The sequence below is a fragment of the Ammospiza nelsoni genome, chromosome 3 (assembly GCF_027579445.1).
Source record: "Ammospiza nelsoni isolate bAmmNel1 chromosome 3, bAmmNel1.pri, whole genome shotgun sequence".
Lineage (NCBI taxonomy): Eukaryota > Metazoa > Chordata > Aves > Passeriformes > Passerellidae > Ammospiza > Ammospiza nelsoni.
This window is the reverse complement of record NC_080635.1, coordinates 94,878,475-94,900,023: the sequence shown is the minus strand read 5'-3', so window position 1 is coordinate 94,900,023 and position 21,549 is coordinate 94,878,475. Positions and strand designations below refer to the sequence as shown.

Genomic DNA, 21,549 nt, shown 5'->3' with positions numbered 1-21,549 from the left:
CCATGACTTCTTGTATTTAGTTTAATGGCTTTCCATAGGTACTTTTGTAGAGAATCAGATCAGCAGCATTTTGGTGTGTAATGTTCAGTGGTGATACAAGTTGATATATTCAATTTCCATAAATATTTGGGGTTTTTTTATTAACAGATTTGATTGAAGCAAAATTAGTAGGTGTACTGGATATTTTGGATGAAGAAAATCGTCTTCCCCAACCAAGTGACCAACATTTTACTTCAGTTGTGCATCAAAAACACAAGGACCATTTCAGGCTCTCGGTAGGTTTATTTTTGTTGTGTCTTGTTTTAATGAAACAGTTCTTGGAACAGTTGATAGTAACACTTCAATGTAATAAAAATCTTTCATAAGAAATCTCATACCGCCCAGTCTGCACAGTCTGTACCTCTTTGTTAAGGACAAGGTTGGTGATTAGATTTGATGAAAAGTTCACCGAAGACTTCAAGCAATTCTAATATCCTGCTAAACTAAAGCCATATTCTTGACTTGCATTTGAAGTTTAACATGTAAAACATGAAAAGGAAGTAAAAACACATTTTAATTTAGATTGTTTCATATCAGATGAGCTATTTTGTTGTTCTTTTAAAAAATTTCTTGCTTTGGAGAACGTTTGACTCATGTCTAGTGTCTAGCTAGCACTTCAGAGATGAATATAGGAATCATACTAGGAAAATTTTTTTGTTGCTTATTTTTTAACATACAGCACTGTCTGGAAGATTAAGGCAAATTGTTGAAATTTATATCCATGAATTGTGTTGAAATTTAACAAAATGCCTAAAAAATATGAGTAAAGGAAGCCATCATTTAAAATCCATTGACATTTACCAAAATTGTCATACATTTACCTTGTGTTAAGTTTCCACTTAATCCTGCTTGCCTGAATTGGTGTGCAGTGAAACATTCTGATGGTATGTGTATGATCAGGTAGTGCTTGCCTGTTAAGATATACCATCTAAAGCCATATCTTGAGCTTCAGTCTAATCCTATTCATATAACAAGGTTTTTCATCAGCTGTCAAATTTATGATGAAGTGTTGATTAAAGGCACAACCAAAATAAACCAGCTGGTATTAGCAATCCTGGTGACATGTATTTTGAATGCAATGTATTTAAGAGTGTGAAGAGTTTGAAACTGGGTTTTTAGAACATCATGGTTTGGACAGGAATGGTAATGATCAGCACAATTGTATTTACAGGAAATATGATTTTAGCACCTAGTGCTCCTGGCAGATCATGATGGTGTTCTAAGAATAAACTTTTTCTTAGTCTCCATTGCAATACTTCTTTGTAATTCAACTTCTTAATTCCAGATTCCAAGAAAGTCTAAATTGGCCGTTCACAGAAATATCCGAGATGATGAAGGCTTCATTATCCGACACTTTGCAGGAGCAGTGTGCTATGAGACGGTAATTTTGTCTATGGAACACTATGTTTATTGTGTTTTGTAGAACATTTATATTTTTTCACTGTGTATAGCTTAAATGACAAAATTTCTTGTGATCAAAGGAGAGGTTCAAACATTGATATGTCTTTGCGAATTGACAAATTTCTTTTAACTTTTCAGGTTACAGCCCATTTTAATGACATGTGTTTTGTGTAAAAGTTTGTTTCAAATCTACAGGTAATGGTGTCAGTATTAAATATATTGACTCACAGCCTACTGCAAATTTTGCATCAAAAGGTGTTTACATCCTGGGGAGAAGAATAAACTGTGATATAAAAGTATTGTTAGTGAAGAGTATTTGGAAGCATGATTATCCTTGTACACAGTCCGCATCATACTTTGTGTTTTCCATTTCTACTGGCAATGGACTCATTCGTGTAAAAATACAAAATACCTGAAATTGCTACCCTCAAAATACATTCCAGATTCTTGTGCTGTTTTGGCTATTACTTATTGTACAAAAACATTGTAAGACCTGAAGCCGGTATCTAGACCATCAATTTTCAAAAATGAAAGTTTAAGTTAAAATGAAGATCCATAAGGCTTTGTTGGTCTGTATAACTTCATCATGTATGAAGGATGCTACTTGCATTACTTACTTGGCTGCATACATATTCCTCTCTTGTGTCTTCATGGCCCAAGGAAACTTTGGAGGCCTGTGTTAATCCTTTGATTCTTATCAAAGAAGAATCCCACCCTTTTGTGGGACGTCTGGCATTTTCTTCAAAGAAGTCTTGCCATCTTTTGTTCATTAATATTAGGGTCTCTATTAAGTTCCACCAAAAACTGTTGAGGATTTTGTAAATGGGAAATTGGATACTAATATATTGACCTCTTGACTTTCTCTGTAATGTATTGTTCTTCTCAAAGTTAGTGATCCAGTTTAAATAAATCAGATATATAAAGTCTGTAGGAAGTGACAATATGTTTTAATAAATCAAGTGTTCATAAATAGTCATAGTACTTCTAAAATAACCTGTTTTCATTTCATTTGCCAAACTGTGTAGGTTTAAGTATGCACATTGATTCCCATTTCAAAATAGATCTTAAGTGATATTACAGGCAGTGAAGAATTAAGCTTCTCAGAACTCCCAGGTGATGATGATGTGCTGCGTGCTGGAAGTGGAAGTCAACAAAAAAACAACTGCTCTCTTTAAAGGCACCAAACCTTTCTTCGGGTTTCATAATTCCAACAACATCCTTCAAATTTAGGAATGTCTTTTCTCTCTGGCATTAGACTTTTGTGTATCCAGCTAAAAAGTTGTTTGAAATAATATATTAATATTTACCCCATGTGTTCTTGCTAATTTTTTAAATATGTAACTATATTTCCTTTAGTTTTCTAATTAGACTGCAGTAACTTGGACAGTAAAACAAATGTGTTTTTATCTTTTGGGTTGTATTTTCAGATGCAATTTGTGGAAAAAAACAATGATGCTTTGCACATGTCTCTTCAATCTCTTATATGTGAATCCAAGGACAAATTTGTTCGACAGTTGTTTGAAGCCAACACTAACAACAACAGGGATCCCAAACAAAAAGCTGGAAAACTCAGTTTCATCAGTGTGGGTAACAAATTCAAGGTAAAATCATAGAGTAAAGAGTCCTATCTTGTAATATATGCCAGTTTTATGTTACTTGAATTAAATAGAACATAAGGTTGGGAGAACTAGCAGTAATTTGAGATTCAGAAGAAAATTTGCTTAAAGAGATGGTTTTCTTCTGGTGAATTATAAGAAACTGGCATTTTAAGCTACATGCTCTGCATTTCTGTAAAAAGTATCTTCCATAATAGTCCTTACAGAGGTTATACAGTGATTTTTAGGTCAGAATCTTTCAAAGTCACATAGAAGTCTTTATTCAACAGGTTTTGAGATGTAAATTTGGATTTGGTGGACTTTAAAATTTTCTAGATATGACAAAATGTGTTCTTCCATCCTATTGTAATTTTACCTTCTAGAAGATGTATTGATTCCCTACAGTTGGCCAAACTCTCAAAATTCAGTACCTAATTTAACCATAGTTTTTCCTTTTCTGAAATATATATATACTTAGTCATGGCTTACACAGGAAGATATTAATTGTGCTGAATGTTTCCCTTCCCAATACCTGAATCTGATGCTTCTCCTCATTTTCTCCTTTCTTCTGATATTGCAAAGCTGACCTTCAAACCTTGTCTTCTCCAAATGTTTTCTGCATCCTTTTCTCATTCAGCAGTTTTATTTTAGCTGGACTATTCCAGCTCAGGATGGCTAGAAAGAGAACAATAGGGGAATTAAGAGATGAAAAGCAGGCACATCGTGGGCTGCAGGTAAATTTTTCAGTCTCGTGGATTTACAGTTGGTAGAGCTGCAGCAATTTCAGCAAGAGCTCTTTTCAACACATCTGGGCCAGATCCAATGAAGGATTTATATGCCTTCAAGTCAAGTGCTGAAACAGTTTTGGTATGCTATCTTACCTAGGGCCACCAAAAACCCCCCTCATGTTCCTAGCTAGACTCCTGAAACAATCCCTGGGGAATGCAAGTGTCTTAGATAGTCCAAAACACCTGCACATGGAGTGAGGCATTGCCAGTAGCAGAAGAGTGTTTCTGCATTTCTGCTCCATAGCAAGGTTAAGTACTGGATCAGGACTGCAAGGTAAATTCCTTCTTGTATAATCATATTTTGTGGCTAGCATTTAGAACTGTTTTCTAAAAAATTGTTTTCTTCAGCAGGGGCTAAAAACCAGGAAGGATAACCTAGCAGCACACTTGCTTTTTATAGCGATAGTATTCTGCTCCAGGTCTATACTGTATTGTGTTCTATGGCTATTTTATTTCCTGTAGTGAACACCAAGATATTGGTCAGTCTGACAAAGGGTATTCTCATTACACCTTCCTGGAGTTGTTTGGTTAGGTAGCCAGAAATAAATTTTTTATCATGCCATGAAGAGCAGAATACAGGGCCTGACTTGTAAGGTAGTGGTTTGGGCATTTAATTGGGAATTGGGCAGGCTGCTCTCTTGAGTTTTGCTCTGATGAGTCTTTTTAACTCCTTCCTATTCTATAGTAGTTGTTGATTTAAAGTGCAGCAATTGGTTTAATATAAAATACATGATCATCAGGTAGTCTGAAAAGTTGAAAAGTTGCATACAGATAAGCCATGTCCTGAGCAAACCCTGCAGCCATGAGTCTGCTTTAAATCAAGCTAGGATCCACTATTTTTTAGAACTGTATTTTAAACATGAAATCAACTGGGGGATCTTTTGAGGTAGTTTCCTCTTCCTTCCATCTGGATTTTCAGTTTCTCTCGGATTTGGCAGCCCACCTTCAGTGGTGCAGTCTTGTGCGTTATACCACTGCCCAAGGAGAGGTGAATTAAAAGGGAGGCACTTTTAAAGTGAAGCAGAAATTTTGTGGGGAACTTCTTTGGATTTCCTTCTGTTACTTTGGTATTCCCCTCTCCACCTAGAACACAACTCATGTCCTTCTTGGATCTGGCCCATCAATCTATAATTCTTTCAATGTTTTCAAGTTCCATGGCATTTTGAATGTATGTGTTACTTCAGTAATTCATTTAGTGTTACCTTCCCAGACACAGCATGTGATGCTGATGAACACTAATAGCCTTGAATATTTCACTTCAGATGACATCAAAATAAGGTCTTTTCTCTTACTACATATTTCATCTCTTTAAGAATAAGAATTCTTTGTGCATTAATTTGTAAGTCAGTCTTCTGAACTACTGAAATTAGAACTTCTTCTAATTATATCAATTATTGATGATGTTACAGGGACTTCTCTTTATGAAATCCTTCGCACATCCCTTCCTTATAACTAATTAAAATTAATTCTCATTAATCAGTTGAGAAAATAATGATTCATTTATCACTGGATCTCTTCAAGATTGCCTGAGATGATTTTACCTTATGCTAATGATGTATTAAATTGTGACAATTCAAATAGCAGTAGTTTTAGCAATATGTTTTGCTCATATACAGATTTTGTTGAAGAAGTTCACCTGAGAATGTCTTTGGCTTATTTCTTGTCAAATCACAGCGTATAAGGAAGGGGTATTTTTCCTCAAGCAGAAATGTATTCTGTTGATGGAAATTAGTCTGTCTCTTGCAAACTTCAGCGTTTCTGACTTAAGAAAACATAATTATTATGATCAAGTTGAAATATAAACAGTATGTGTAAGTGAGAACTGAGCAGGAGGTTATTAGTGTTTGTCATGCTTCTTGTGGCACTCTTTCTAACCACATCCATGTTAAGTTAAAAAAATCCCAAACCAATTTTATCTACCAGAGGGACAACTGGCAGCTGTAGGTGATGCACACTACCCATACAGATCTTGTTTCTTGGATTCAAGGTAATTGAAAGATCTGGCTAAAAGAAATCAGTCAGAAGTCAGATCCTTCGAATTTTGCTACCAGTGCTGAAAAAGAATACGTTAGGACATACTGAATTTTGTATTGCTGCAGTCTATATACTTAAAGTTAGCTAAAAAACTAGAAAGGCTAGCCCAGCAGTAATTATGTTTAAAAAAACCCCAAAAAACCAAAACCCAGACACACCTCTAAAGTAAAAATATTGCTATTTTTCTGATGTGGTTTTGGAGTATTTAAAGTCCCTACCAACTACTTTCAATACCAACTCTAAATTATTTTCTCTGGTAGGTTTAAGTCTCTGATTATCCTGAAAACCTGACTGCAAATAATAGTAGTATTACAGGCTTTTCTCATCACAGTATATTTAAATGTAACCTCAGCAAGTGTAATTTTAAAATTGTAGTTTTTTGTCATCAATAGAGAATTAAAAAGTTGGAAGTTTGGAAATAGAAATAGATCATTGCAGGTAAATGTTGACATAACATAAAAAAAAACCTCAGAAGGAAAGCCTGGGAATATACTTTGTGTTAATTATGTAACACACAAATAATGCTTGTTATAGATTGAAATTGGGATTTCACAAAATTTCAGTGTGTTTTTTAAAAATGATTGCTGATTGGTCTAATTTTTTATATAATTTTATTACATAGTCATTATTTTTTATTTTCCCAAATGGACGTGCATGTTTTTGTAATAAGTGACTAGTCCATGCAGTATTGTTGTAAAGTTAAATACAAGCAATTTCCTCAGGGCCATTCATGCACACTTGCATGATTTTGTCTATTAAAATTGGTGAATGTTTGGTTTATCAGTTCTGTCTCACTAACAATGAACATGCATGCAGTAATGCTGTACCTCGATTTGGTGTGTACATTTCTGTTCATGCCATGGCAAGGCTCTTGAAGTACCTGTTTTCTTTTACAGACTCAGTTAAATTTGCTTCTTGAGAAGCTTCACAGCACTGTAAGTATATATACAGATGAAGGTTCACAGTTTTCTGATGTAAAACAAAGTAGATAATCTCAATATTAGGGCTTACAATAAATGTGATTAGTAATTACTTTAGAGTTTGCAGCTACGTGGAACATCTTCTTGTGCATGTAATGGTTATTTATTTACTGGAAAAAGGAAAACCAACCACCTTCAAAAAAGTTGTAGAATGAAAGTTAAAAAAACTGAATAAGCAGTATGAAATCTGTCTGTGCTGCAATCTCCTGTTTTGTCTCTTTTACTTCTTTCTGTGCATTGGTTATCATTGATGACTAATTTATAGAAAATTTAGAAATGTTTATTAGAAGTAAGTAATTTAAGAAATAATTTATTATTAATTATTGTTTTAATGTTCCATAAAGTCATTTAAATATTTTTTCATTTTACTTTTTTTGATAGGCTGTAAATGCACAAGTGGTCAAGGAAACTGAGTCCCCTAATGAATATTTGTTAATTTGGCTGATGTAATTAGATAGCTTGTGAAATTCTCCATGTACAACATGCCATTTTACTTTAGAACTTGGAATTGTAGGAACACAGTGCTGTTTCTCTTGACCACATGTTCTAACCAATTATAGATATTAGGTTATGCTCTGTCAAAAAAAGAAAAAGGGTGGAAAATTAAGGGAAACAAAGGAGTGGGGTGCTTGGAGTATAGCCAGCATATACGATTTTACTGCAGTCATGAGACTGGTCTGAAGGTGATCTATTTCACCCAGAACATTCTGGAAATGAAATACAGTCCAGGGAAAAAAGTGTGTGGCCAGGCTTGCTGTACTCTTGAGTTTAGCTAATCTGTGATTGGGGAGATATTGTTAATGTAGAGTTCCCTTGGCAGGTGCTGTCTCATTCTCAACTGAGAGATGGAAAAAGAGAGAATATGCCACAAATCAGGCTTAATACTATGTTTTCTCAGTCCCAATTTTGTTTTAGAATATGCAAAGTTGTCATTAGCAGTCACCTGTTAAAGGAAAATCTGAATAATTGGGTGGTGCTCGGCAAAATGTTTTCCTTGCTGAATGTCAAATCATCAGAGAGAGCAGTGGTGTAGCACTGTAGCACGCATGGTCATAGCAGAGGAGCAGACTGGAACATCAGGGAAGGGAGACTGCAGCTGTGAGCCAAAGGAAGTTGTAAAAAGTAGAAGTTAAGGAGGGTCAGGTTCATCTGGCATGATTCTGCTGTCAAGAGTCTGGTTTGCTCATGTGAACTCTGGGGCATTTTAGTGTTGTGACTATGGAAGATATTGAGGGTAGTAGGATCTAGAGTCATAAAACAGATTATATACATGTTAAAGAGAATAGTTGAGTGAAAATTCAACAGAATTGAGGATCCAATTAATGGCTTAGCATTGAGATCAGTTACATCAAGATCAAGGTTTCAGTGCAAAACTGGTATAGGAGAGAAAAAGGGTGGGGTTGGGACTTGATTATCTTTATGGCCCACTTCAACCCCTCAACATTCCATGATTCTATGATAATGTCAGCATTTCTCTTTTAGAATACTGTTATTTTGTATCTTCCCCTCCCCCCCACCCCCATAAGTCTTAATTATTTAACTGTTATTTTAGGAGTTTTAAAAATCTGTGTATTTTGCTAACTTCTTGCTTTGGTCATAGGGGTCGAGCTTTATTCGCTGTATCAAACCTAATCTAAAGATGACAAGTCACCACTTTGAGGGAGGACAGATTCTCTCTCAGCTTCAGTGTTCAGGTAATGTATGCCTCTGGTATTTTTCCCTCTGATTTTTACTTTGGTGATTATAAATTACTGTAAGTTTGAAATATGTGGGATGAAAGCAGTATTTCCTTGCTTGATCTGTTTTCTAGAAGGTAGGTTATTTATGCCTTATAAACAACTATTTAGATTTTTAATGACTTAGCATTCATTTTAGAAATAATTCATCTGAATTGGCATTAGGACTCTTCTTGCAAAGAAGAGTTGCCCACAGTATTAATAGGGCACCAGTTCAGCCTGGAACAATAAAATTTAAAATTTCTGTGGCAGTTGAAGTGTTAGAAACCCTGTGTGCATTTAGAGGCAGTCACTGTTAGCTGAGATATCTAGCAATTGAAGCACACCAGCATTCTTTGATTTTATAGATACTATGATTGAGTTTAATTATACTGGTTTGCTTTCTCAAAAGTTTCTTTTTATATCACTATTAATTTGATTTGGAGCTGAACACCTAACATGGATGAAATGCTGCATCTTTGTTATTCTTGAAATGCTAGATGCTTTCCAAATGTATAGCTTTATTTGCTCATGCCCCACTGAACTTTTTGAAAAACAAAGACAGTATAAACAAATTAAATTTCTATTGAAAGCAAGTATGCAGAAGATTAAGTTTTATGACAGCAACCACAAGTTAAGGTCTAACTTAAAAACTTACCTGCAGCCTCTGTGGATAAGAATATGTAAAATAGGGGTAAAAGCTGGTATAGCCTCTGCTGCTGAAGTAATTTGAATCTTACTGACAGTGTCTGGGATTTACTGATACACTAGTTGCAGCCAAAATATTGTAACATTATTGGGGACATTGATGTTACATCTTAGCAGCTGATACTTTGTACTTCAAGTACACTAAATGTTCTAGCACTGCCCTGCACATGTATTTGCACGTGGTATCTGCACCAGGTCTCACAAATACCATTCACATGATTGAAATAAATGCCTGGTTGGGCATTATTTGGTGGTTTGGGGTGTAGATTTGGGTCTTTTCGTCTTCCCTTTAAAAATGAAATTGTCAAATCTGCTGAAAAAGAAAAAAGGTTTTGGAAGAAATATTAGAAGAAAAATCATATGGATGATTGAGTGTTACTTCTCAAATAGGGAGAAAACCTTATGGGCTTTTCTCATGTGTTCAGTATTAACTTTTTGTGACTGATCACATAATCAAAAAATGCTACAGGCTTGATCAAATCCCAGGTGAACTTTGTGGTTTAGTCTCTGAACAATGTCTTTGAGTCTTATGTCATAAACCTACTTACTGTTTATCATAAAATTCACTGCTTAATTTGCATGTTACTAATCCCAGGTTTTATATATGTGTCTGTGAATTTAGGGATGGTGTCAGTTCTGGATTTGATGCAAGGTGGTTTCCCGTCACGAGCTTCATTTCATGAACTGTATAATATGTACAAGAAATACTTGCCTGAAAAATTGGCTCGACTGGACCCTAGGCTTTTTTGCAAAGTAAGAAAATAATTCTTCTGTATCATCCACATGAGAAAATATATTGTGATGTTGGTTTTCATGTTTCTTTGAAGGAGGCAGAATTTAATCCTTTCTGTTTTCTGTGTTTCAGGCCCTATTTAAAGCCCTGGGACTGAATGAAAATGATTACAAATTCGGACTAACCAAGGTGTTTTTTAGACCCGGCAAGGTAATCTTTTTCTTGGAGTTCATGATTATGAATCTTAAAATAATTTCCATTTGAAAGGACATTTGAAAGTGACATTGTTTAACACATTGATAAAAGAGTGGCCAACCTAAATAAGGTTGCCCAGGATTTGTATAAATAATTTTGTTCATTTTCTTTGAATAAACCACAAAATTTGTATGGATACAATTGGGTTTATAGTCTTGTTGCTGATGCTGCAGTATTTCTAATGCAATGTTTGTATTCCAAGAATTATGTTGACTTTTAGAAAGATGAAGTCAGAGCCAAGAAGAAATATTTTCTAGTAAAATCTGTTTATAACTGAAATCTCCTTCTGTGATTCTGAACATTGCTGCTTCTATTCAGAGTAAGGAGATAAGTTGAGAGCTATTGTGATGACAAAGGAAAATTATTGTAATCCCAGAAAAATGTTCTTCCTGTCTTATATTTACTGAAAAGCAGAAGAGCAGGATTTTCAGAAAACGTTGCCTTCAATGGGAAACTTATACAAAGGTTAAAAATTGAGAAGTGCTTTCAGCTTTTATTTTTTTCCACAGATACATAATTAGATGTGTTTTGAAGTTGTGGAAGGCCAGAGTTCATCTCCAGGATGTATAAAAACAATTGATTTTTAAAAATTTTGACAATAAGTATTTTTGGTGTTTAGTAAACGGTTATATTATTCAAAATGCCAAGTGTTGGACATCCATACAGCAAACATATAAAAAATCTGCGCTTTTAATTTCTGTTATCATCAAACAACAAAGTGTAAGAAAATTATCTACTGACTTTAATTGAAACCGGATATAATGACATACAGTTTATGTAAATAATTTCAATTCAGCCTGATCTCAAATAATAATACCTAACACTCTCTGTTCTCCTAATATGTAAAACTTGTTTTAATTGTCATTTAGTTTGCAGAGTTCGATCAGATAATGAAGTCTGATCCGGATCACTTGGCAGAGCTGGTTAAACGAGTGAATCGCTGGCTTATCTGCAGTCGTTGGAAAAAGGTTCAATGGTGTTCTCTCTCGGTGATTAAATGTATGTGTCTTATGTTTTATTAACTCAAAATGTTGGTTAAAAATACAGCAAAGCAATTAATAACACCTTGAAATGTGGCCAAGGACATGTATAGCAGATACATACTGAACTCTGAGTAACTGATTTCAAGGTTGGTGGGATTTTTCTTGAAGTTACTCAGCAGAATAGGAATAAGGTGGTGTGCAATAGAGATTGGCACTTGTGGTGTGCTTCAGAAAAGGTACCTGGGAGATGGGGAAGGGTCTGATGCAGAATGTCAGCAATCTGATAACGTGGAGGGTGAAAACTCTATTAGAATGGGGAAGAAGAGCATAAAGGCCTTATGCCAGTGTACACATGGCTGTGCATTTGGGCCAGCACAGTCTGTGACTGATTATTATTTGTTGCTGTTTATAGTGAAGAAAATAGAATTTCTGAGTTCTTAGGAGATTTCAGACATCAGAGATTGTAACAATAAAATCTTGGGTTTGCTCTAACTTTTAACAAAAGTTACTGGTATCTGAATCTGGAGGGATGTATGAGTGTGCCCACATTTCATTGTTCCTGTTGGCTTTGGGTGGGAGCCTCTGTGCCTGGCCCAAGATTGTGAATTCTGCTATTCTGTTTCTTAAATGTTGTGGTTCCAATATACAAAAAGCTCTCAGGCACACATAGTCTGCATACAGTTTTGCGACATCAAATGTATAAGGAAGATAGAAGTTGTGTTAAACTGTATAAAACATTAAGATTCTATCTTATGTGTGTTTACAGTGAAAAATAAGATAAAGTATCGAGCCAGTGCCTGCATTAAAATACAAAAGACTATTCGTATGTGGCTTTGCAAGAGAAAGCACAAACCACGGTAAGAAGATACTCCTTGGTTGAAGAAAGTATGTTTTAAATAATATTTTCATGGGACTGTAAGAGGAGGTTTACTTTATTAACTAAATCTATCTGAAATCATAGAGTGATACTAAGTACAGTTGAAGGAGACTGAGAGGTTCTGTGTTCCTTCACTCTTTTCCAAGGATGCATAGACTAAATCTGAACCTTTCCTAAAGATGTTTCTTTATCTCTTTGTTCATAAAATCCTTCAGTGACAACCTTGTTTTTAAAATTTTTTTAAGTCTGTCTAATTTAATTTAAGCTTGTTAATTGTTGTCCTTTACCAGTTCCTACCTTTATAGGCTCCCTTTCATTTTTATCTTAGAAATAATAAATGTCTTATCTCCTCATGAAATTTATTCCATTATCTGATGGCAGGGAATACTGATGGAAAAATTGCTTCAATAATTAAGCTCTGCTGACACCTTAATGTTCTTCGACAGAGACACAGCTCTGTTCTAGTTGTGGGCTTCTCATAAATTCTTTTACATCCTTTGAGAATTATGTTTCATTTTGAATCTTGGCGTTTCTGACATTTTTTTTTTAGCTAATTGGTGCTCATCTTTAATGATTTGATTTTGTTTCTACTTTTGTGTGTTGATTTGCAAATCCCAGTACAGTGATATCTGTTTAGGAAGATTGTCTGCAGTTTTGTAACTTCTGTGTGCGGCCTTCAATAGTGGTTCTTAAAAAAACTCTTGAGTTTTCCTGAACTCCTCCCCAGCCTTGTTTTCTCAATCCTTTGGGGTGTAATGGTGTTCATTCTGGGATGTAATACTGTGTAGTAGAGTTTTATCTGATTAATTCTGTTACTGCTCTTTGAATAAGTAGCCCTACTCAGCCTTTATCCTTTCCAGTTAAAATCCTCTAGTGGATACTAATAATCATTAGTATCCATTTATTATTGTGAGAAAAACATAAAGCCTACCCAAATTAATTCTCAAAATAAAAATGCATTTTTCCATTTTGAGCCACTGTTTGCTAAGTAATTTTAGTTACTGCTTGGAAAAGGCTCCATTGCTTAGTTACTTGATGTGATAATGTTCAGATTTCAGAGAAGAGGGAGAGTTTTGTCAGAAGGCATAACTTCTCTCCCCGTCTACCTTTTTTATATGAGTGACTTGTGGAGTTTTAATAATATCACCTTCCAAAATTATTTCAAATAAGCAAATAAGCTGTCTTACCTTCACAGCATTGATGGCCTGATAAAAGTACGTACACTGAAGAAGAGACTTGATAAATTTAATGAAGTAGTAAGTGCTCTGAAGGAGGGAAAAGCAGAGACAAGCAAGCAGGTCAAGGAGTTGGAGGCTTCTATTGATGCATCAATGACCAAAATTAAGGTATGTGATAATAATGAGAGAAAAAGTAGCTTTGTACTGGAATCTTTTAAAAGCTTCATCTAAAGGAGAAGGCCAATGCATTTTTTTTAACAGAAAATATACTTTAAAATTGTGGTCTTAATTTTCAGTCATTGGGTAATTCCTGTTTAAAACTATTTGTAAATATAACTGAAGTGAATCCTGAAAATAGGTGCATATGACTTTGGTATCTGTGTGTCAAAATTGGCACTGAAGGTTTTAAAGAAAAAATGCATGTTGATATTACGAGACAAGTGCTGTCAATAAGTTGTTTGTTGCTTTCACTATTGGAATACCAATTACCATTATTACCATTATCAGAATACCAATTACCATTGCCAATATTTTAAGTTAATAAGGGCTGAAACAAGGCATTTATCACAGACTAGAGACATTTCCAGTTATGAGGTTTTTCAAACTTGGTAGTAAAGAGAATTCAGCTTGCTGATTATGCTTCAGATCTGTAGTCCTCTCTTTCTTACCACAGAAGCACAAAGACAAAATGAAGGCACACTGGCATTTATTAATGTTAGAAAATGTTTCATGCAATATTATAGCTTTCTTAGTGTACCATATTAAGACTTCTCTATTTAAAATCACTGTTGAAAAGATGGTAGAGTTAACCTATCAGCTTAGGGTTCTCTTTTCTAATGAAAATGATGTCATTTGATTATCATCATGATACACTATCAGTAAAGGTCAGCAAACCCCCATCTTGCAGTTTTATTAGTAAGATGTGAATTGTAAAATGAAATTAAATTGTACCTGTCAATAAGGTTTGAAAATGTGTCTAGCAAAGGCTATTTTTGAAGCATTTTCAACCTGTAATTTGTTACTTATAACTTTTTAGAAAAAGTCACAACACAGTGCAGTATTTTTTCTGAGTGCTAGCAAAATATTAAGAAAAACTATTTTATACTATGACATAAAAGCAGAGCTGTAAATAACCACTAAAGAAGATAAGAGCACAATGCAAAATACACAGGGAAGGCCTTAATTTCCATCTTAGCATGCTAAGAATTAATTTCTGTTGCTTAAAACTGCAAGATTTAAAATATGAAGGTATGTTTTGAAAGGAAGTTAAGGTTAATTTCAGTGATGAAATGGAGATGACTTTGTATGGTTTTATAGGAGAGGGGAAGAGCAATGGGTCCTTAGATTTAGAAAGAAAGGGAAGAGTGGACTCAAGCTTCCCAACTCCGAGGTGTATTTATGATTTAAATATAGTGCTCAGTGATCTCATTTCACTTAATATTTTTAAGTATGTTCTTTTAAAAGTGAAGTACAAATAAAAAACAATTACCCCCTTATTATTTTTGCAGACCACTATAATGACTAGAGAACAGATACAGAAAGAATATGATGCTTTAGTTAAAAGCTCAGAGCAGCTTCTGAGTGCACTGCAAAAGAAGAAGCAGCAAGAGGACGAAGCAGAGAGGCTACGGCGCATCCAGGAGGAAATGGAAAAGGAAAGAAAGAGACGTGAAGAGGAAGACCAAAAACGAAGGAAGGAAGAAGAGGAAAGACGCCTGTGAGTCTTGAGTTTGAATAAGTTGCTGGTTATAGAATCAGAAGAAAACAGGAAAGGCTTTTAAATGAAGTTGTTTTTGATACATTTTCACTTACAGAATAATTTGTATTGTATTTCTGTGCAGTGTTGAAACATTTCCTTTCCCAGTGATTTGTAAGGCAAGTGACAGAAGATCATATGGAAGAAATTATATGATGCAGCTGGAAATACAGATGAACTTGAAAAATTTCATAATTTACATATCCTGTAATCAGAACTGTACTGATTTGTGGACTACCAATCAGTTTTATGAAAGAGACTTCGTATTTCTTACTATTTCTTGTTCATTTGTGTCATAATAACATGTTTTCATTTTCTTCTCCTCTTATGTAATAGGAAATCTGAGATTGAGGCAAAGAGAAAACAGGGAGAGGAAGAGAGAAAAAAGAGAGAAGAAGAAGAAAAGCGTATTCAGGTTAATGCATTAGCTGTGTGTGGCTTTGGGGGATTTCTTGTTACTGTGATGGTTTTGGGGTTGTGTGTTTTGTTTTCTTGTATTCATTTACTTATTTATAAATCTTTTTTATAGCATATGTTCTCCACCAAGTCTACTGGCTTCTTTCTATAAATGCATTTCTCAGAGTCATTCACCAGTGTTGCTTTATTAGTAAATATAGGGCAAATGTCATGTTCAGGATATGCCAAGACAGATGACCTATTTCTAGTTCCTATGCAACTTCAAGTATTCTGAGGGAGGTGCATCTGTTTTTAAAGGATTTTAAAAGTTATTTTAAAAACATGCAACGTTGGAGAATCCTAGTTTAGCCTTTGAAGATTTTGTGGGTGGTCCATGTCAGGCAAGTTTGGCATTATTTTACTAAAGTCACATCTCGACTTTGATTGTGTTATTTACTTGCTTAACTGCAAACACTTTGAGAGTACCAGTAATAATGAGAGGAGGCAGGACTGTCCTTGGTAGCTCCTTTGGCTGCACTCATGTACACTAAATACATGCAGCTCAAACCCCACTCCTCTACCTTTCCCCTTGATTTATGGCAATTCTTACTGATTTCATGATGAGATCTCCTTCAGAGGTGTGTTTGGATCCTATATCCCTCTTTTCCTTTTTTGTTGGAGATTGCTTGGGTGACCTGGGATAGCAGTCTTATGAAAAAAGAACATCTATAGTGATTGTCTTTATCAATGTTTCTTGGCTTCTGAGCTGTGGATATCTGCGATGCAGAATGTAATTTACACTTTTACTTTAAAATGCTGTGTTTGGATCCAAGTGGATACATAATCCTGTAAGGTGTTTCATTCTCCCACATACACTTCCTTTCTCATTATCTTTCCTCCTGGTGGTTGGTTTTATCAGCTAATCTAAAACAAGATTCATAAAGTAAAGTCACTGGTGTAATGGTACAGGTTTTAGTGGTGCAACTTCACAATGATGGGTGGGAAGCAGCTTTGTTTCCTTGTTAATTTTTGGGCACTGCTAAAACTTGGTGTATGTGCCTTTTGAAGGTATGAATTGGATGGTCCTGTTCTATTTACTGTGTGTGCAAGGCTTTTTGTGAAATAATGATGGTAAACTGCTGCTGTTGTTTGACTCTGCAGAGGCAGTATATTTGAATTGCTCCTGCACTGCACTAAGTTGGAAGTTTTACCATTTGCTTAAATTCAAGTTAGATCAGTTCCACAGAGAATTCCAGTGTCTGTCTTAATCCCTTTTCAAAATGACATACAGACCTGTATCCAAAGTAGTGCCTATTACAAAGTCCTGTGATGCCAAGAACAGAATATCAAGGAAGTATTGTGTTAGTGCTATGGAGGAGCAGCCATAGCCTCTGTTTCATTTGAGTTTTAATGATTCTGAAAACTTCTGAACATTAATTTTTATATTAATCAACAAAATAATTCATATATTAAAAAAATTACTTGGCACTTTATTAAAAAAGTTAATATAAGTGGTGGACAATATTTGATAAGCTATATGAAAACCAAGATTCAGTTTGTAGCTGTTTCATTTTTCTTGGGTCAAACTAAATACTAATGCTGTTAATTTTTCATTTCTGTAAACTGTACGTGTTTTCAAAAGCTAATATACAACATAGCAGTTTTTTCAAATATTGCTCATGTAGCATTTTGGTTTTTATTGGGTAAGGCTAAAGGTGTCCTGTTCTCAAACAGGCTGAGATTGAGGCTCAGCTGGCTAGAGAGAGAGAGGAGGAGACGCAGCACCAGGCAGTGCTTGAACAGGAGCGCCGTGACCACGAGCTTGCAATGAGGATTGCCCAGAGTGAGGCAGAGCTCATCAGTGATGAGGCACAGCTGGATTTAGGTTTGCGCAGGTATGGAGTCAAGGAGTTACATTTTCCTCTCTGTGCTTTCTTTTCTACCTATCCTGGTCCCTTTGAAAAGACTATGCTCTTGCTTGGTTAATGGAACTTTGTGTTCATTAAATGGAGCTTTAAGTCAGTATATTGGAATGTTTTTCAAATTAAATTTTGAAATTTGTTAGATTGCTTTTGCTTAGACTTTCTTCATTTTGCATTTTGCTACATCAGTAATTTTGTAGGTGCTGTTGGACATGACTGTAGGTCTCTTTTTTTGAGTTCCAACAAGGATGGCTAATTTAGAATCCTGATTTTTATGACTCATTTAAAGTAGGGGATAGAATTTCTTCAGTGGTAAGTAATAATAACATACATCTTTGCTAGGACTTGATGGTTCCATTTTTACAGTGAATTTGTGTGAGATTTTTCTTTTTAAACAAGAAGCTCTCTTTGACTGCAGAAATAAAAGTAATTTCTGGGCCCTGACTGGTAAGTTTTTTCAAGTGGAATGAAAATACCTAACATAGATGAGTTCAAATGTTAAGTGTTAGTCTTGTTTTGTGTCAATTTTTGATGTGCGATAAGATGAGCTTCACCTTTGATACACAGAACCACACTGCCTGTCTGCAGAGCAAGAGCTCTCCATGTGTAAAAGGTGATGTCTTGAAGCAACTTAGAAGTTCCAGTAAAAATGGTACTTATTGGTCAAGTTGCATAAAGGGACCTGTGAACATGGTCACATACTTGGTGACTTCATTAATATGACTACTCAGCTTGTTGTTGTTGAAATGAGTGCAAGAAAATCCCTTGTGTTGCCACGAAATTTCAAGCTCCTAGATGTGTTTCTTTTGCTACCCAAATTTCATCTAGATGTATACTTTTTTTAATAACTGTATGCTTGCTTGAGATAGATGGGTAATTTTTTGTCATGTTCAATACTGACTTCTGGGCAGTTCCACTGAAATGGTTGTGTTTTTTCCCTCGGTACCACAATAGCTGTCAAATTGTCTCTGACTGAGACTGACATGCTCCATTCACAGAATCAGAATGGTTTGGGTTGGAAGAGGACCTTGAAAACCATCTCTTTCCTGCCCCCTGCCATGGTCAGGGACACCTTCCATTAGACTAGGTAGCTCAGAGGCCCATCCAAGCTGGGATGGGGAAGCCACAGCTTCCTTGGTAAGGCTGTTCCAGTGCCTCACCACTCTCCCTGTCTGGATTTTGGTGCAATACTTTAAAGGTAGACACAAAGTCACTCTAGTCTTGCAACCTGGCAGAGTTCTCTTAAATATGAAAGAAGGGATGCAATAGACAAGAGCTCAGAGAATTCAGTAACTTTCTGTCAGTGAAGCTCTAACCTCCACTGTGTTTCCTACTGCTCATAGGTGATTTTGGCATTGGTCTTTCTTGTATAATCCCAGAATGGATGATGAGCTAATTGTCGTCATAACTCTTTGACTGCCAGTTTCTCTGCTGTGTAGCTAGCACAGTTCTGCTGTGCAGCTGGTAGGTGACTGAAGACCCTTCTTAGTGTTTGGAAAGTACTCAATGGTCTGAACATGTTAGCATAGAGATGGAAATAATTTCTTGAGCAAGATAATACCTAAATCTAGAAAAGAAGTTATAGATTTTTCTGCTTATATGAATGATCTTTTTTATCTCATTGGCAAATTTTTTTCCCTTGTTTCCAAAGTCTACTTCAAATAGTTAATTGCACATTCAAAACCTGAATAGAATGCTTTTAATTTAATATTTGATTTTATTTTGGCTTGTTTAAAATCAAACTAAAACCTTACCCAGGCCCCAGTATCTTCTATTGAAATCAGAGGATTTTCATGTAATTTCAGGAGTTGCCTTAAAGGTAGCAGCTAAAGAAATTCAGTGAAATGAAAACTATTGGTTAGAACAAATTATGTAATTTAATAATTAAATCATAAAGTCTCAGGACTTCCTTTATATTATACCAATCAAAATTTTGCTAGACTCTAAAGAAGTTATAGTCTACAGTCTTCTACATTTGAGACTGACATATTAGCGTGTGATACACTAAAATCACTGGCTTTTCTATAAGTATCTATACCTTCCCTGTTAAATTTTGCTGTAATAAGATAAAGCATGTGTGACTTCATACTGAATTCATGCAGTGTACTGCTTTTACAGTGTTATGGCACTTCTGTAAAAATTGGTTTCATCCTTACATATTGGCATGAAGAAAATAAAGGTATTTTCCATTGTATGGTTGTAACTGTTGAGTGAAAAGAGGAAGAAAAGTGTGATTTTATGTGCTCAGTTTTAAGAAATACACGACACTTTTGTGTTGTCATATTTGAACTTGAGTGCCTGTAGTTTATTTCTTTTTTTCACAGTGCCTTGCTGTATTCACTTTCATAGCTTTCATAGATATTTCAAGGGGCATAAGTATTAACAGTTTCCTTGAAAAATATATTTGTTGGCTTCTATCAAAGAAGAAAAGTTGTTTGTTCTGGCAGCACATCCAGGATTTTCATTTGGGCTTATTCTGTGCTGGATCTGCTGGACCTCTTCTAGCTTTATTCAATTTTACTATTCATCCACCATTTGAAAGGATGTGTAATATGTGATTTACTGCACCCAGGGGTAAATTAAAGGTAATGATTAGCAGTTAAGTAAAAAAATAATTTAAATAGTAGGTATCTGCTTTCAACTGGTAGTTTTTATTCATTTATGTGGCTTATTGAAACGTACAGTATGGCATATAACATCAAAAGAAAGCTAGTCTTAGAAGAGTGTTGTGAGTGTATCTGTCCTGGGTTTTGCATTGGAACAATCCAAAAGTCCTAATTTAGCACAGATAGTGCTACCTGTGCTCACCTGTGTGTTTCCAGTACAGCAGTTAGACTTGGGGTCTGTTCACAGCTTGCATGAAGAAGCACCCATTCTGTTCCCAGAGCAGCTACAGGAGGATTGCTGCTATTTCTTGTGACACGCTTATCCAAGCATGAAATAGATCAGTAGTATGCCTCAAAGTCTCTGATTTTGAAAGATTGGACCGGGGAGAAAGGCTGGGGGAAGCTTTCACTTGTACATTTTTTTTTCCCCAGATTACAATTTAAGTCATAATTGAATGAGAAAGTTTTGGGGGGGAAAAGAGGTTTATATAATCAGCTAAAAATAATAATAATAAAAATTCATAAGATAATAAAGAAGATGTGAGAGAGCAGGAAATGCTATGACCCACCTTTTCTTGCTTCAGATTATTAAAATATTAACTAGGTAGTAGTTTGTCTAACATTAAATGTCTTCTGTTTGCAGAGCCAATGGAACAAAGCCACAAATGACTGCGTATGGCATTTTTTTCCATTTGAATGCTCTAATAGATAAAAGCTACATTAATTAATCAAAAGAAATTGATATTGTCATCTTATTTACTAATACCCCATAGTAATCTTTGTTAGTATGCATCTGTAATTTCTAAATCAATTTTTAATGCCTTATATTCATTACTTTGCTTACATCTAATAAACCCTTTAATAACCAAATATACCAAATAACATCTATTCAAAAATCATTATATAATTGCTGTAAAGTTTTTCACATACCATCCATTTTTCACTGCCCTGCGTAATTTGTTCTTTACAGAATCAGGGCTCTGTGTGTATGTGTGTGTGTGTCTGTCTGTCTGTCTATCTATCTATCTATCTAACTATCTTTGTGTGTGTGTCTGAATTGAAATAATTAAAAATAAGTAGTCGTTTCCTGTGCACTTAATTTAATTTCAGTTTGATTGTCAAGACACTTTCACAGTTATGAAGGCTGGTTTTATATCCATATATTTGGTTTATGCTCATTTACCAATTTTCTTGTAGGGAACAAATGGCCACAGAAATGTCAGAAATATTGTCTAGGTAGGTGAGAAGGTATAACACCAGTGAATCAATCATTTTCTAAAAACAAATCACACATTAAACGGGTTGAATTATTATGGAATTAAAAGTAATGGAATCTGAGTTTATTTTAAATGATAAGCAGATAAGTAAGTTATTTCTTTCAGATAAATTGCGCTTACCATTTTTTTTAGCAATTATTTCTTTGCTATTTTAATTTATTATATTGAAAAAGAATAAGAATAGTTCATGTACCCTGTAATTTTCTGTAATTTCATTAATGCTTCTCTAGCTTTCTTCTCCTCTCACCTTTGTGATAAACAGAGCTCAAGGCTCCACATCTTTTAAAGGCATATTTCTACAGATTC

At 35.0% G+C, this 21,549-nt stretch overlaps 1 protein-coding gene across 1 annotated transcript in view; it reads left to right on the top strand.

The window, feature by feature from the left end:
* MYO6 (myosin VI) overlaps positions 1 to 21,549 on the top strand; it is a 105,210-nt gene that overhangs the window by 69,109 nt on the left and 14,552 nt on the right. The window contains exons 16-30 of the mRNA XM_059467396.1: positions 148 to 275; positions 1,325 to 1,420; positions 2,868 to 3,041; positions 6,754 to 6,792; positions 8,438 to 8,531; positions 9,883 to 10,013; positions 10,126 to 10,203; positions 11,118 to 11,247; positions 11,998 to 12,088; positions 13,304 to 13,454; positions 14,795 to 15,003; positions 15,379 to 15,457; positions 17,173 to 17,333; positions 20,610 to 20,639; positions 21,164 to 21,202. Coding sequence (XP_059323379.1) covers positions 148 to 275; positions 1,325 to 1,420; positions 2,868 to 3,041; positions 6,754 to 6,792; positions 8,438 to 8,531; positions 9,883 to 10,013; positions 10,126 to 10,203; positions 11,118 to 11,247; positions 11,998 to 12,088; positions 13,304 to 13,454; positions 14,795 to 15,003; positions 15,379 to 15,457; positions 17,173 to 17,333; positions 20,610 to 20,639; positions 21,164 to 21,202 — 1,630 coding nt within the window. The remainder of the gene's footprint in view (positions 1 to 147; positions 276 to 1,324; positions 1,421 to 2,867; positions 3,042 to 6,753; positions 6,793 to 8,437; positions 8,532 to 9,882; positions 10,014 to 10,125; positions 10,204 to 11,117; positions 11,248 to 11,997; positions 12,089 to 13,303; positions 13,455 to 14,794; positions 15,004 to 15,378; positions 15,458 to 17,172; positions 17,334 to 20,609; positions 20,640 to 21,163; positions 21,203 to 21,549) is intronic.